General features: G+C 37.5%; 1 protein-coding gene across 4 annotated transcripts in view; it reads right to left on the bottom strand.

Moving 5' to 3' along the window:
- RERE (arginine-glutamic acid dipeptide repeats) overlaps nt 1–13635 on the bottom strand; it is a 591056-nt gene that overhangs the window by 214938 nt on the left and 362483 nt on the right. For all 4 annotated transcript variants that reach the window (XM_036742474.1, XM_036742475.1, XM_036742476.1 and 1 more), the window contains one exon: nt 8744–8848. In XM_036742474.1, the coding sequence (XP_036598369.1) occupies nt 8744–8848 (105 nt within the window). The remainder of the gene's footprint in view (nt 1–8743; nt 8849–13635) is intronic.

Raw genomic sequence — 13635 nt, 5'->3', positions numbered from 1 at the left:
TTTGTAGATATTCATCTGTTTCATTTAGATTGCTAGTTTTATTGGCATAGAGTTAGACAAAATAAATGCTCTTATTACTTCTTAATTGGTTGTGAATTCATCTTTTTCATTTTCAATACTGGTAATTTGGTTTTGTTCCTTCAGAAAAAATCAAACTAGCTAATGGCTTATCTCTTTTGCTGCTGTTGTTTTAAACACCTCCTGGTTTTGCTTATTAATTTAATGATTATTCTGCTTTCATTTTTGTTAATCTCTCCTGTGGTTTTAAGGATTACTATTTTGGCGTTTAATTGAGGTTTTTTATTTTGTTCATTTTCTAGTTTATGGTTGCATTCCGTGTTTGCTGTTCTCCCCCTTCTCTCTTCTACTGAGGAAAGTCTTCAGTAATATAAATTTCCCCCACTACTGCTTTGACTACATCCCCCAAATTTGGTATACTATCTAACTGTTATCACCTTTAAAGAAATAATTGTTTCTATGATTTGTTCTTTGAACTACCCATTTGTTAGGATTAATTTCCGATAAATTTCTAATATTTGCTTCAAAAGTATTTTATTGACTAAAACTGAATGAATTTAATATTTCTGCTTTGTTGCATTTGTTAGTATGACACTATATGGTACTGTTAGTATGATACTAACACAGTTATGACACTGCTATGGTATTCAATATTACTGAGGTCCAATATAGCTAATTTTTCTAGCTTTATAGTCCTTAAATTCTTTTATATTAAGATGAGATTTATCTAGGTCTCAGAGGGGTAAAAAGAGATCCCTATTACTATTATTTCACTTTTTCTCCCTATTATGCATTTAGTTTTCCTTTAAAAATTAAGATACTAGACTTCACTTGCACAATTGATATACTGCTGGCTCAAAGGGAAGGAGAGAATGAGGTAGGAGAAAACTTGGAACTTAAAATTTTTAAAAACACATGTTTAAATAAAGTATATTTATAAAATTAGAATGTTAAAAATAACTAAGATGCTAGATCATTTCTACATGTTTAATATTGACATTAATTCATTATCTATGATATTGTTTAGTAAAATGTAGTTTCTCTGTTTGTCTCTTTTAATTAGGTCTATTTCTGAGGTTGCTTTGCAAGATCTTGAGTATTCCCTAGCCTTTTCTACTTTCACTGAAGCATAACAGATTCTGCTTTAGGGCCTTATTTTAATTCTCTATACAAGGTTCTATTTCAAGTGTGTTTCTTGTAAATAATATATTGTTGGATCTTGGCTTCTATTCCATTCTGCTATCCTCTTCTATTTCATGGGTAAGTACATCCCACTCACATTCAGTTATGAATGGTAACTATATATTGCCCTGTATTCTAAACTCTTATATTTCTCCTTCTTTATTCCCCAGCTATTTCAAAGAAAAAGGAAAAAAAAAGATCTCAAAAACATTAAAAGTATATCTTTTTTGTTGCAGCAAAGAACTGGCAACTGTGAGGATAGCAATCATTTGGGGAATGGCTGAAGAAGTTACAGTATATAAATATTACGGAATAATATTGTGCTGTAAGAAACAGTAAAGGGGATGGCTTTGGAAAAACCATGGAATTCTATGTACTGATAAAAATTGAAGTGAGTAGAACAAAGTGAACAATTTCTGTAATAATATTGTAAATGAACAAGCCTGAAAGACTTATGAACTTTGATCAAAACAAAATTCAAAAGGACTCATGCTACCCACTTCTAGACAGAGCTGATAGACTCAGATGCAGAGTCCATATTTTCTCTTTTTATTCTTTGAAAATATTTAATGCTAAATTTGTTTTGATTGATTTTATACATAAACATATGTATGTATGTCAAATTAGAGCTCTTTGTGAAGGAACAGTTTTCTGCTAACTTTGAGGGAAAACTGAGCAACACATAGTTGGCAACAGTGGAGCAGAAAAGGAATGGGCAGCTTTTAGAGATTTGGTATATAGCACTGCATTTGCTCATCTGGGTCAGAACTCTCGCAAACACCAAGACTAGTTTGATGAAAATGATGGGGAAATTCAGAAACTGCTAAATGAAAAATGAGAACTCCACAGGGTTTACCAGCAGGATATCTCATCCATCTCTAAGAAGGCAGCATTTAATTCCATCAAAAATAAAGCACAAGAAAATCTTAGAGATGCAGGATTCTTGGCTCTGTAAGAAGGCAGATGAAATTCAGTTTTATGCTGACGCTTTTATGATGCCCTGAAGGCTATTTATGGGCCAAAGACCTATGGTGTCTCTCAACCACTCAATGCTAATGGAGACACACTGATTAGTAATAAGGACATGATCCTGGAGAGATGAGCTGAACACTTCCATAGTGTTCTCAACAGACCATCATCAATCAATGCTGAGGCCACTGACTGTTTACCTCAGGGTAAAGTCAATCCCTCACTAGCTGAAGCTCCAACTGAAGAAGAGGTTTTGAATGTCATTAGGCTCCTTTCATGTGGCCAAGCACCTGGAGCTGATTCTATTCCAGCTAAGATTTACAAGGTAAGGGGTCCATTGCTCATACAAAAGCTGACTGAAATTTTCCAGATTATATGGCAACAGGAGGTAATTCCCCAGGAGATCAAGGATGCCTCCATTGTCCATCTCTATAAAGGTAAAGGAAACAGATTGTCCTGTGACAATCCCAGGGGAGATCTCTCTGTTAGTCATTCCTGGCAAGATTCTTGCCAGAGTCGTCCTTAACTGGATGATCCTTCACCTGCAAGATGGTCATTTACCTGAGAGCCACTGTGGCTTCAGAAAGGGCTGAGGAACAGCTGATACAGTGTTTGCTGCCTGACAACTCCAGGAAAAATGCCAGGAACAGAACAGAGGTCTGTACGCAAGGTTTGTAGATCTGACCAAGACCTCTGATACTGTTAGTTGTGAGGGCTTATGGAAAACTATGTCAAAATTTGGTTGCCCAGGGAAGTTCATCAGCATTGTACATCAATTTCATGACAGCATGCTTGCCCAGATTCTAGACATATATATGCGTGTGTGTATGTATGAATGTATATGACTCTATATGTCATATATATGAGTACCTCTAGGTCCTCAAATGAGGGGAATTTGTTCTGTGAAGTTTGGATTCAGTCAAAGGACAGCACTTGAGGACCTAGAGGACCACATGTCACCTTGAGGCTGCAAGTTTCCTACCCTATAAATCTGGTCATTCTGGAAATCAATTTGGAACTATGCCCAAAAAGTTATTTAACTGAGCATATCCTTTGACCAAATGATATCAATACTATAGCTATGCCCACAAATAAAGTTTGTTTTGGTCTTTTTGTAAAGAAGCAAAGGTCCTTTGTATACAAAAATATTTATAGGAGCTATTTTGATGGTAGCTAAAAATTGGAAACTAAACTCCTAATGAGGAATGGCTAAAAAAATTGTAGTATAAGAATATAATCAGATGAAACAGATAATTTCAGAGGAAACTGAGATTTCTATAAACTGGTGCAGAGCAAAGAGGGAAAAACTAGAACAATTTGCACAATAATAACAACATTATAGAGAAAAAATAAATTTGAAAGACTTTAGAACTCTGATCAATACAGTGATAAACCAATCCCCCCAAAATGAGGATGGAATATGCCACTCACATCTTGCCAGAGAGGTGAACTTAAAAATGCAGAAAGAGACAAGCTTTAAGACACAGACTCTCTCTCTCTCTCTATGTGTGTGTATATATATATATATATATATATATACACACACACACACACACACACACACATAATATGTATGTTTTTCATTGGACTGTGTACTACATACTGAGGGCTTTATTTTTAAGGGTTTCTTTTTTAAATTTGCTCAGTGGAGGAGGGGGTGGATAATGGTAGGAACAGATTAATACAAAAAGCAATTTTGAAAAGAAAGAAAATCCTAAAATGTGGCTTTTTAAAAAGTGGTTTTAAAAATGCATACATATTTTCATATTCTTTATTATCTTAGTTACATTAATAATTTTTGACTGTCAAGCCTCTTACAAAAAATAAAGAAACAATACATGGCACCTCCAAGGTTCTTACACACAGGCTCTCCATCCCAAAGTTAGTTCAAGTGGCTAGGTCACAAGATCACATTTACTAAACACCTTAGGGAAAAAAAAGGGAGTGCACATGACTATAATTATGATCTTGACGATCTTGATGACCATGTGTTTTTATAAAATGCAGCAGGTCCAAATTTGCTTTACTATATAATTCCAAACAAATGGAATTGAATTGCCATTTCTAAACATATTTTGTTTTGGATACTTCCAACAAAGCTAGATTTTTAATTTCATTATCCTGCTGATAGGAGGAACACGCTTGAGACTGATTGGTGCACTTAGCAAAGGTAAACTCAAATGAATGAAATAGAAATGAATAAAAAGGAAATAGTTTCAAATAATGTCCAATTAGATAAAGTGTTCAACATCTAAGCTATCATTTCACTCAAAAATCCCTTTCATTTTATGAACCTCTGGTCTCACCCTTTCAACTATCAAATTGTATCCTAATATACTGCTTGTATGATTATATTTGGTTTTCTTTTTCACAAAACAAATCATGGCCCTGAGAATGTACCAAAATGGTAGCACAAAGACAAAGAAAAAAATTACCATATCTTCTAGCTGAGAGGATGTATTACCAAGGCAATAATCACAATACAGACGATAGTTGTAAATATGCCTATGTAGTTCTGTATCACAAAATATAAGAGACTCTCTGTATGGAAGGTAGAAGAAGTAAACTATTTATTCAGACACCAGAGAACCAGTTCCCAAAACCAGTAAGCTCAACCCATCTAAGCAGTAAGCAAATTCCAGAACCAGTAAGTCCACTTTATAATAACAGCAAAGAATCTAAAATACAACATCACAGCAGGGAGCCAAGGAATCACATAATCTTCTCGCCCCCTGCTGGAGCCTTCCCACCAACAATCATTCACAACAGCAAGCACATGTATGCTCTCTTTCTCAGCTCTAACCACTCTGAAGATTTCCTGCTCCACCCTTTCCTGTTCCTCTAGTTCAGCAAGCTCCTCCTACCACATGTGACTTGAGCTTCCTATGACATAACAGGTCACATGGGCCTATTAAAGGATGGGAAAGATCTTCAAATTTAAATTACCATTGCAAAGGATCAAAGGAATTAATTTCAAATCCCTGACAAAGCATGAGAAAAAAAATTCAACCAATTACAAAGAATTACCCATTCCCTACTCCCTATTCCCATTGGAAAGATAATAAGAGTAAAGGAAAATTACTGTTACAACACCAGTAAGGAGAGGAAAGTCAAAGGCACTGAGGCCCATCTCCAAAAACACCATTTAATATTCACATGAGGAATACAACTACCCCATAAAATGTTCAAGATATTGACATAACCTGGGAGGGAAAAACACTACTTTCTGCATTGATTGGTCCAAGATTCCAACATCGTTTGTGGTTTTCATACTGTCCTCATCAAAAAAGACTGCATATTTCTCTTTCTGGAAATATGCACTATCACCTACTTGGAACCAAACCAGAAATAAAATAGAGTTTGAAAAACCGATGCTTGTGGCACCAGTGTTTGGGGTCAGCATTTAAAAACCATTCCCCTCCAGAACAGATGCATCCAAAGTAGAACTACTAACTTTTTCAGGGGAAAGGAAACCAATGGCTACCAAGTTCCTAGGCAACATATAGCTCTTTCACCAGAAGCAGCAATACTTCTTCCAAGTACACTGGCCATGTCTGAATCTTCCTCTGAGATTATGCCCAATTTATAGTTAGTATATATCTTATATACATAGCTGTTTGCATGTTGTCTTCCCCACTCAACTATGAGTTCCTTGAGAACAGAGAATGTTTTTTGCCTTTCTTTGTAACCCCAGTGCTGAGCTCCATGCCTAGAATACAGCAGGCACAAATGACTGAATGAAAGTAGTAGGGAAGAAATCATTTGATAGGGAGAGGTTGAAGATGGGAGATAAAGGGTAGAGACTGTGGATGCAATATACAGAAGACAAGCAGGGATGAGTTCAGGTTCTCAAAAGGGGAGTTAGGAAAAGAGGCTGTTCTTGGAAAGTAGATTTGCCAGAGATTAAGGGAAAGGAAGAAATTTGGCTGATGTCAAATTAATTTTAGGATGAAGAGAATGAGAAGAGGAAACATGTAAAAGGGTCTATTTTCCTAAGTAAAAAAACAAAAACAAAAACAAAACACAAAAAAAACCACAAAAATACTCAGCTGAGAAAAAAGGGGGAAAGAGAGGAAGAGAATATCTGCATAGTTTTTTTGTGGGAAATGAGACCGAGAATTTATTAGAGAAAGGACTGCCTTTAGATGTTGTTCAGTTGTGTTAGTTATGTCTGACTCTTGACTCTACTTGGGGTTTTCTTGGCAAAGACAATGGAGTAGTTTGCCAATCCTTCTCCAGCTCATTTGAAGGATGTGTAAGTGAAGCAAACAGGGTTAATTGACTTGCTCAGGGTCACACAGCTAGCAAGTGTCTGAGGTCAGATTTACTCTCAGGAAGTTGCATCTTCTGATTTGAGGCCCAATATTCCACCCACTACACCATCTAGCTGCCCACTCTTAGTCAGAAAGTTAGCAATAATAATTTACAAATTAGATAAGTGAATAAAAAGTCCTAGATTCTGGGATAAACTTTCTGACCTTCAGTTTATGTGCATATGTGTGTATCTAGGAGATATGGATAGCATGTTGGAAAGAATAACAGGAAACAGGGATGTTAAAAACACAAGTCACCTTGTGAGTGAACATACACCAGACAAGCAATCACCCCTCTGCCTAGTTTCTTCCTAAAGTGTATTTGATACGTTTTTTAGATAAAAATATGATCACCATGGTGGCTTTCATCTCAGCAGAGGCTGGAAAAGGTGTGCCTGCTGATAGGAAAAGAAGTCATCCATTATAGTACTAGCCTTTCTATCCAAAACCTATTTAACTAAAAGAAAATCATGCCAACATCTGCAGTGTGGCACAGGGTTTTCCTATTGAGAATCCTATAAAGAAGGAACAATGATTTGCTTCCTTCTATCTGCTGAGGTTGAAGGCCCAAACAAGCAAGTATGAAATTTTCCCATAATATTTCTCAGCAATCTCAATGAAAAGAAAATGCACACAAATAACAAATTGAGCAAAGCTGAAACCTGGGTTAAAGCTGCCAAAATATTATATCTGGCTTCGTATTATATATTAAATAGAAATCTTAGAAACTTACAGAAAATTAGAAAATTACAAATTAAATAGAAAATTGCTCAAAGAATGCAAAAGATTATTCACTCATTGCCACTAAGAGGCACAGTACACAGAGCACTGGGCCTGAAGTCAGGAAGTCTTGAGTCCAGATTCAGTCTCAGCCATATACTAGCTAACTGTGTGACCTTGGCCACATCACCTCAGTATGCTTCGATTTCCTCTTCTGGAAAATGGAGATGGTGACAGCACCTACCTCCTTGGGTCGTTAAGAGGATCACATGAGGGAATATTAGTACAAAGTGCTGAGGACAGTGCCTGGCACATAGTAAGTGCTATATGTATGTCAGCTGTTGTGGTAGTTGTTAGTATTATTATTATTAATTAGATAATCCTTTCACCAAGTTTCTTTTCATTTACCTATATTAGTTTCTTCAGAAGGTAGCTAGGTGTTACAATTATGAATGTATTCTCTTGGCCAAAACATAGAGTATTTAATATACTGTTACTAAGCCGAACTCCATTAAACCAATCTCAACCATTCTCTTCCCACTGACATTTATCTGACATAGAACCCTTCACTGCTGCCATGCATATACTCTATAAAAACAGGCCCCAATCAATATCTCAAACTTTCTGCCACTCTGACCAATTCTTTTCACAATCCACATATGAATATTTATGCAGATTTACTCAAATCACTCCTCTGCTAAAAAGCATCCAGTAGTCCTGTATTCTAAATGAAACCCAAACTGTAGTTAGCCTGTCATTTCAGGCCTTCCATAGTCAAGCATAGCCCTAGTTTGTAAGTCTTATCAAAGACTACAGTCAGTTAAACTTTGTCCTGCATGGACTCAAATCAAAAATTGCTGCTGTCAAAGTTTTTTGGTCACATTATTCTTCTTGCTAATGTATTTCAATACCATGTAAGAATTTATTAATCTGTCCTAAATTAGATCCCATACATACCTTTAAAAGGGCAAGTTAGTAATACTGATGAAAAAGTACAAGTTCATCATCAAAAACTGATAAAGTTGATGAGTTCCTGCAACCAGTACCAGAGGAACTACAGCTATTCCCTGCACTGTGCTATGAAAAGAATTAAGTCTCACTGTAGATATGTTATTTCTGCTTCTGCATGGTAGGGATCAGCCATTTTTTAATCTAGTCCGAAAAGAGAATCTATAGAAATTCTGCTTCTGCTACATCTTCACTGCTAAATGCAGTTTTTGTCCTGGCTTTCCATCTCCTGTTTGGATGATATATTGGTGAATCTAACTCACAAAAATAAGCTTGTTTTAAATATCACCTTTGTAGTGTGTCATTTTTCCGTATCCACTCTGTGTAATTTTTATCCATATGTGTGCAAAGGCATGCACGTACACCCAAAAACCAAACAAATATCAAAGATTTGGTTGCCTTCCCAAGCCTTAAGATCACATTTCATCCCTAGGAATGAGCCACTAGGTTCTTACATTAACTTCAATTGAAGTGACAACTGAAGTGAACTGATCTAAACCTAAATAAATAAAAAGGAAAAGTTAATTACTTACCTTGTCTCTGGATTGTAGCCCAATATATAGAAAAATGAATCCACACGAGCTTTAAACTCTCTGGCAGCAAATATGTCAGAAAAATGGGAGATGTTACACTTCCCTCTGAAAGTTAAGGAAAAAAAAGATATCAGGTAAATGGTAAAAAAAAAAAAAATTATAAGTGAAAATAATCTCAAGAAAGAAGGACTAATACTAAAGTCCTTAGAGGGTACTCCAAGAGAAAGTAAAAAAAAAGAAAGTTGTAATCCTTCCCCTCATCACATCTGATAGGCATATTCAGAGGAGTCCAAAGCTAGAGGAGATATCAGAGGTAAACTAATCTAACACCTTTACTTTCAGAAAAGAGCAACCCAAGGGCCAGGGGAGCAAAGTGACTTGCACAAAGTTACAATAAATTGGTGGTAGGGTGGGATTGGTGGTAGAATTCAAATTGGTGTAGAAGAAAGAGCATGGAACTGGTGTCAGATTCTGAATCATTCGGATGTGCCAGAATTCTGCTCAGTTTTGGCTCTCAGATTCTGTACTAGATGGGTTACACACAGTACTGACTGCGCAGAGAAACCAACGACAACACAATGGGCTTCTCAGGGCCTCAATTTCATCATGTGTAAAACGAGCAAACTAAACTAGATGACGTCAAAGGTCCTTCCAAATCTAAATCCATAACTTTTGATTCTCAGAACCCAGCTATGTTTCTACAACATCATGGAATCATTCAAGAGCACGAAAATATATTAGTGTCAAGTACTATGCTAAGCACCAGAGATACAAAGAATGGCAAAAGTCAGTCCTTATTCTAACAGAATTTCCAGTCCAATGCAAATGGAAGTCCAATGGCGTGCAAATAACTATGTACAAAGATCCTACAGATAAGATAAATTGGAGGTAATCATTAAAGGGAAGGCATGAAATATTTAAGGGTTTCACAGAGGTGGGATTTCAGAAAGGACATTAAAGCAGTCAGGGAAGATGGGGAGCAGAGAGAAAGGGAAAAAACTCTAGGCATGATGGAAAGTCAGTGACAGCGACCAGAGCAGGGAGACAGGGTTCAAACAGCAAGATAACCAAGATCAGTGGATTTCAGAGTATGTGGGAGTGTTCAAGATATAAAAACAATAGAATGAAGGAGGAGGGACAGGTTATGAAGGGCTTTGAGTAAGGGTTATGAAGTACAAGCATTAGATTTTAAATTGGAATATAGAGGTGATAAGGAACCACTGAGGTTATTTAGAAAGGAGATGACAGAGCTCAGACCTGAGCTTTAAGAATACCAATCTGAAAGCTTAGAGGAGAATTGAATGGGGTGGAGAGAGACTTCAAATAGAGATTCAAACAAAACAGATTAGAAGTAGGGGTTAAGAGTGAAGATGACGTCACGATTGGGAGCATGGATGACTGGGAGAACAGCAATAACTTTGACAACAATAGGGAAATTAAGAAGAAGGGAAGATTTTAGGGAAAAGATCAGTGTTTATATATAACTTACATATGAAGTTTAAAATGTTGATATCAGTGATGTCAAACTCAAATAGAAAAAGTTATCTGTGGCTTGAATATTGGCTTAGAAAACCACAAATGATCACTATCTATGTTAAATCATAGTTGTTGTATATGTTGTATCACATTTTTATTTATTTTTCTAGACGTTTCCACATTACATTTTAATCTGGATTGGGTCCACCATGAATTTGAAATCTCTGGACGGACATATAGTCCCAGGTCTCCAGGCAATTAGAAATGTGAGACTGAAAGTCAACAGAGAGGTTATAGATAGGAGGGAAGATTTTAAAACTATCACCATAAAAATGATAATTAAATCCATGCAAGCTGATGAGATCAACAAACAAAACAGTATAGAAGAAGAAAAAGAAGAGGGACCAGCGCAAAACCCCTGAAGCTTGTGAAAAAGCACCCTTCACTCTGAAAGCACTCATACCATGACAAAAAGCTCAAAAGTCAAGTAATTGGCTGAGAACACGAGCAAGCAGCCTAAAAAGGACTATAGAATCTTTTTTTCGTGACAAAGAAGCCCAATGTGGGCTGCGCCAGGACCAACCAGACCAGCAGCCAGGCCAAACAGGCCCTAGCACCCTGAACCAGTGAGCTGTGGCAGTTACCAGACTTTTCAATGCACAAATACCAAAGACAACAGAGCAGGTTAGTGGGAAAACTGCTGGACTGGGTTAGAAAGCAGTCTGGCCCCAGGCCCAGAGTGGCAGAGGTGGTGGAGCAAGGGCAGCAGCAGGAAGCTCCTGCAGCAGCTTCCAGAGTTCCAGCTTTGGCTGCTTCTGGCCACAGGCCCACACGGTGGGGGAATCAAGGGGCAGATCAGAGCAGGAGTGCAGGGAGCACTTTGCTGGCACAGAGGCAGGGTTCTCTTGCTTTGCCCTGCTTGGATCTGGGTCCTGGTCCTGGTTGGCAGTTCTTGGGGGAGGAAGAACACTGCTGTGGCAGAGCTTGCGGTGACTGTGCAGTAGAAATAGCTCTGAAAACAGCAGCATAGCCCCTAAAGCTTGGGACAAAGTACTCTCTACAAGCAGTCATAGCCGGACAAAAACCTCAAGGGTGTCAAGTAGTTGGCTGGGAACATGACCAGGCAGCACAAAAGGACTCAGACTATTGAATCCTTTTTTTGGGACAAAGAAGATCAAAACATACAGTCAGAAGAAGTCACAAAGTCAAAGGGTCTACATCAAAAGCCTCCAAGAAAAATATGAATTGGTCTCAGGCCATGGAAGAGCTCAAAAAGGATTTGGAAAAGCAAATAAGAGAAGTAGAAGAAAAATTGGGAGGAGAAATGAGAGTGATGCAAGAACACCAAGAAAAGCAAGTCAATGACTTGCTAAAGGAGACCCAAAAAAACACTGAAGAAAATAACACCTTGAAAAACAGACTAACCGAAATGGCAAAAGAGCTCCAAAAAAGCAAACGAGGAGAAGAATGCCTTGAAAGGCAGAATTAGCCAAATGGAAAAGGAAGTCCAAAAGACCACTGAAGAAAATACCACCTTAAAAATTAGATTGGAGCAAGTGGAAGCTAGTGACTTTATGAGAAATCAAGAAATTATAAAACAAAACCAAAAGAATCAAAAAATGGAAAACAATGTGAAATATCTCACTGCAAAAACCACTGACCTGGAGAATAGATCCAGGAGAGATAATTTAAAAATTGTTGGACCACCTGAAAGCCATGATCAAAAAAAAAGGGCCTAGACATTACCTTTCAAGAAATTATCAAGGAAAACTGCCCTAATATTCTAAAACCTGAGGGCAAAATAGAAATGGAAAGAATCCATCAATCACCTCTTGAAGAAGATCCCCAAAAGAAAACTCCTAGGAATATCATAGCCAAATTCCAGGGTTCCCAAGTCAAGGAGAAAATACTGCAAGCAGCCAGAAATAGTTTGAGTATTGTGGAAACACAATCAGGATAACACAAGATCTAGCAGCTTCTACATTAAAGGATCGAAAGGCTTGGAATATGATGTTCCAGAGGTCAAAAGAGCTAGGATTAAAACCAAGAATCACCTACCCAGCTAAACTATGTATCATGCTCCAAGGCAAAATATAGACTTTCAATAAAATAGTGTACTTTCTCAATGAAAAGACCAGAGCTGAATAGAAAATTTGACTTTCAAATACAAGAATCAAGAGAAGCAAGGAAAGGTAAACAGAAAAGAGAAATCATAAGGGACTTACTAAAGTTGAACCATTTTGTTTACATTCATACAGGGAAAGATGATGTATATAATTCATGAGACCTTTCTCACTATTAGGGTAGTTGAAGGGAATATACATATATATAGACAGAATGCACAGGGTGAGTTGAATATGAAGGGATGAAAACTTAAAAAAAATAAAATTGAGGGGTGAGAGAGGAATATATTGGGAGAAGGGAAAAGGGAGAGATAGAATGGGATAAATTATCTCACATAAAAGTGGCAAGAAAAAGAAGTTCTTTTGGAAGGGAAGGAGTAGGTGAAATGAGTGAACCTTGCTCTCATTGGATTTGGTTTAAGGAAGGAATAACATACACTTTCAAATGGGCATCTTACCCTACAGGAAAGTAGGGGGGAAGGGGATAAGAGGGGAGATGACAGAAGGGAGGGCAGATTGGGGGAGGAGGTAGTCAAAAGCAAACGCTTTTGAAAAGGGACAGGTTCAAAGGAGAAAACTGAATAAGGGGGGACAGGATAGGATGGAGGGAAATATAGTTAGTCTTTCACAACACGATTATTATGGAAGTGTTTTGCATAATGACACACGTGTGGCCTTTGCTGAATTGCCTGCCTTCTGAAGGAGGGTGGGTGGGGAGGGAAAAAGGGAGAGAATTAGGAACTCAAAAGTTCTAAAAGTAGATGCTCAAAAAAAAAAGTATTGCAGGGAACTGGGAAAAAAGATATACAGGCAATGGGGCATAGAAATCTATCTTTCCCTACAAGAAAAGTAAGGGGAAAGGGGATGGGGAGCAGGGTGATAGAAGGGAGGGCAGACTGGGGAAAGGGGCAATCAGAATATATGCCATCTTGGGGTGAGGGAGGGTAGAAGTGGGGAGAAAATTTGTAACTCAAAATCTTGTGGAAATCAATGTTGAAAACTAAAATATTAAATAATAAAATAAATTAAAAAAAAAAGAAGAGGGACCAGAAGAGAGAAATGAAGGCTATTCACTATTAGTAGACATGACTTGTATGAAGATGGAAGGAAGGAAAATGAGGAGTGGTCAGATAGGGAGGAGGAGAGCAAGGAGAGAGTGATGTCCTGACAACTTAGAGAGAAGAGAATATGAAGGAGAAGACCCAAGTGTCCAAGAGGTCAGGAAGGATGAGAACTGAGAAGAAATTAGATTTGCTAATGAAGAGATCAATGGTAGCTGGAAATAGAGCAGTT

Source organism: Trichosurus vulpecula, chromosome 2, assembly GCF_011100635.1.
Source record: "Trichosurus vulpecula isolate mTriVul1 chromosome 2, mTriVul1.pri, whole genome shotgun sequence".
NCBI classification, from domain to species: domain Eukaryota; kingdom Metazoa; phylum Chordata; class Mammalia; order Diprotodontia; family Phalangeridae; genus Trichosurus; species Trichosurus vulpecula.
The sequence above is the reverse complement of the archived record's forward strand: the minus strand, read 5'-3'. Positions and strand labels throughout refer to the sequence as shown.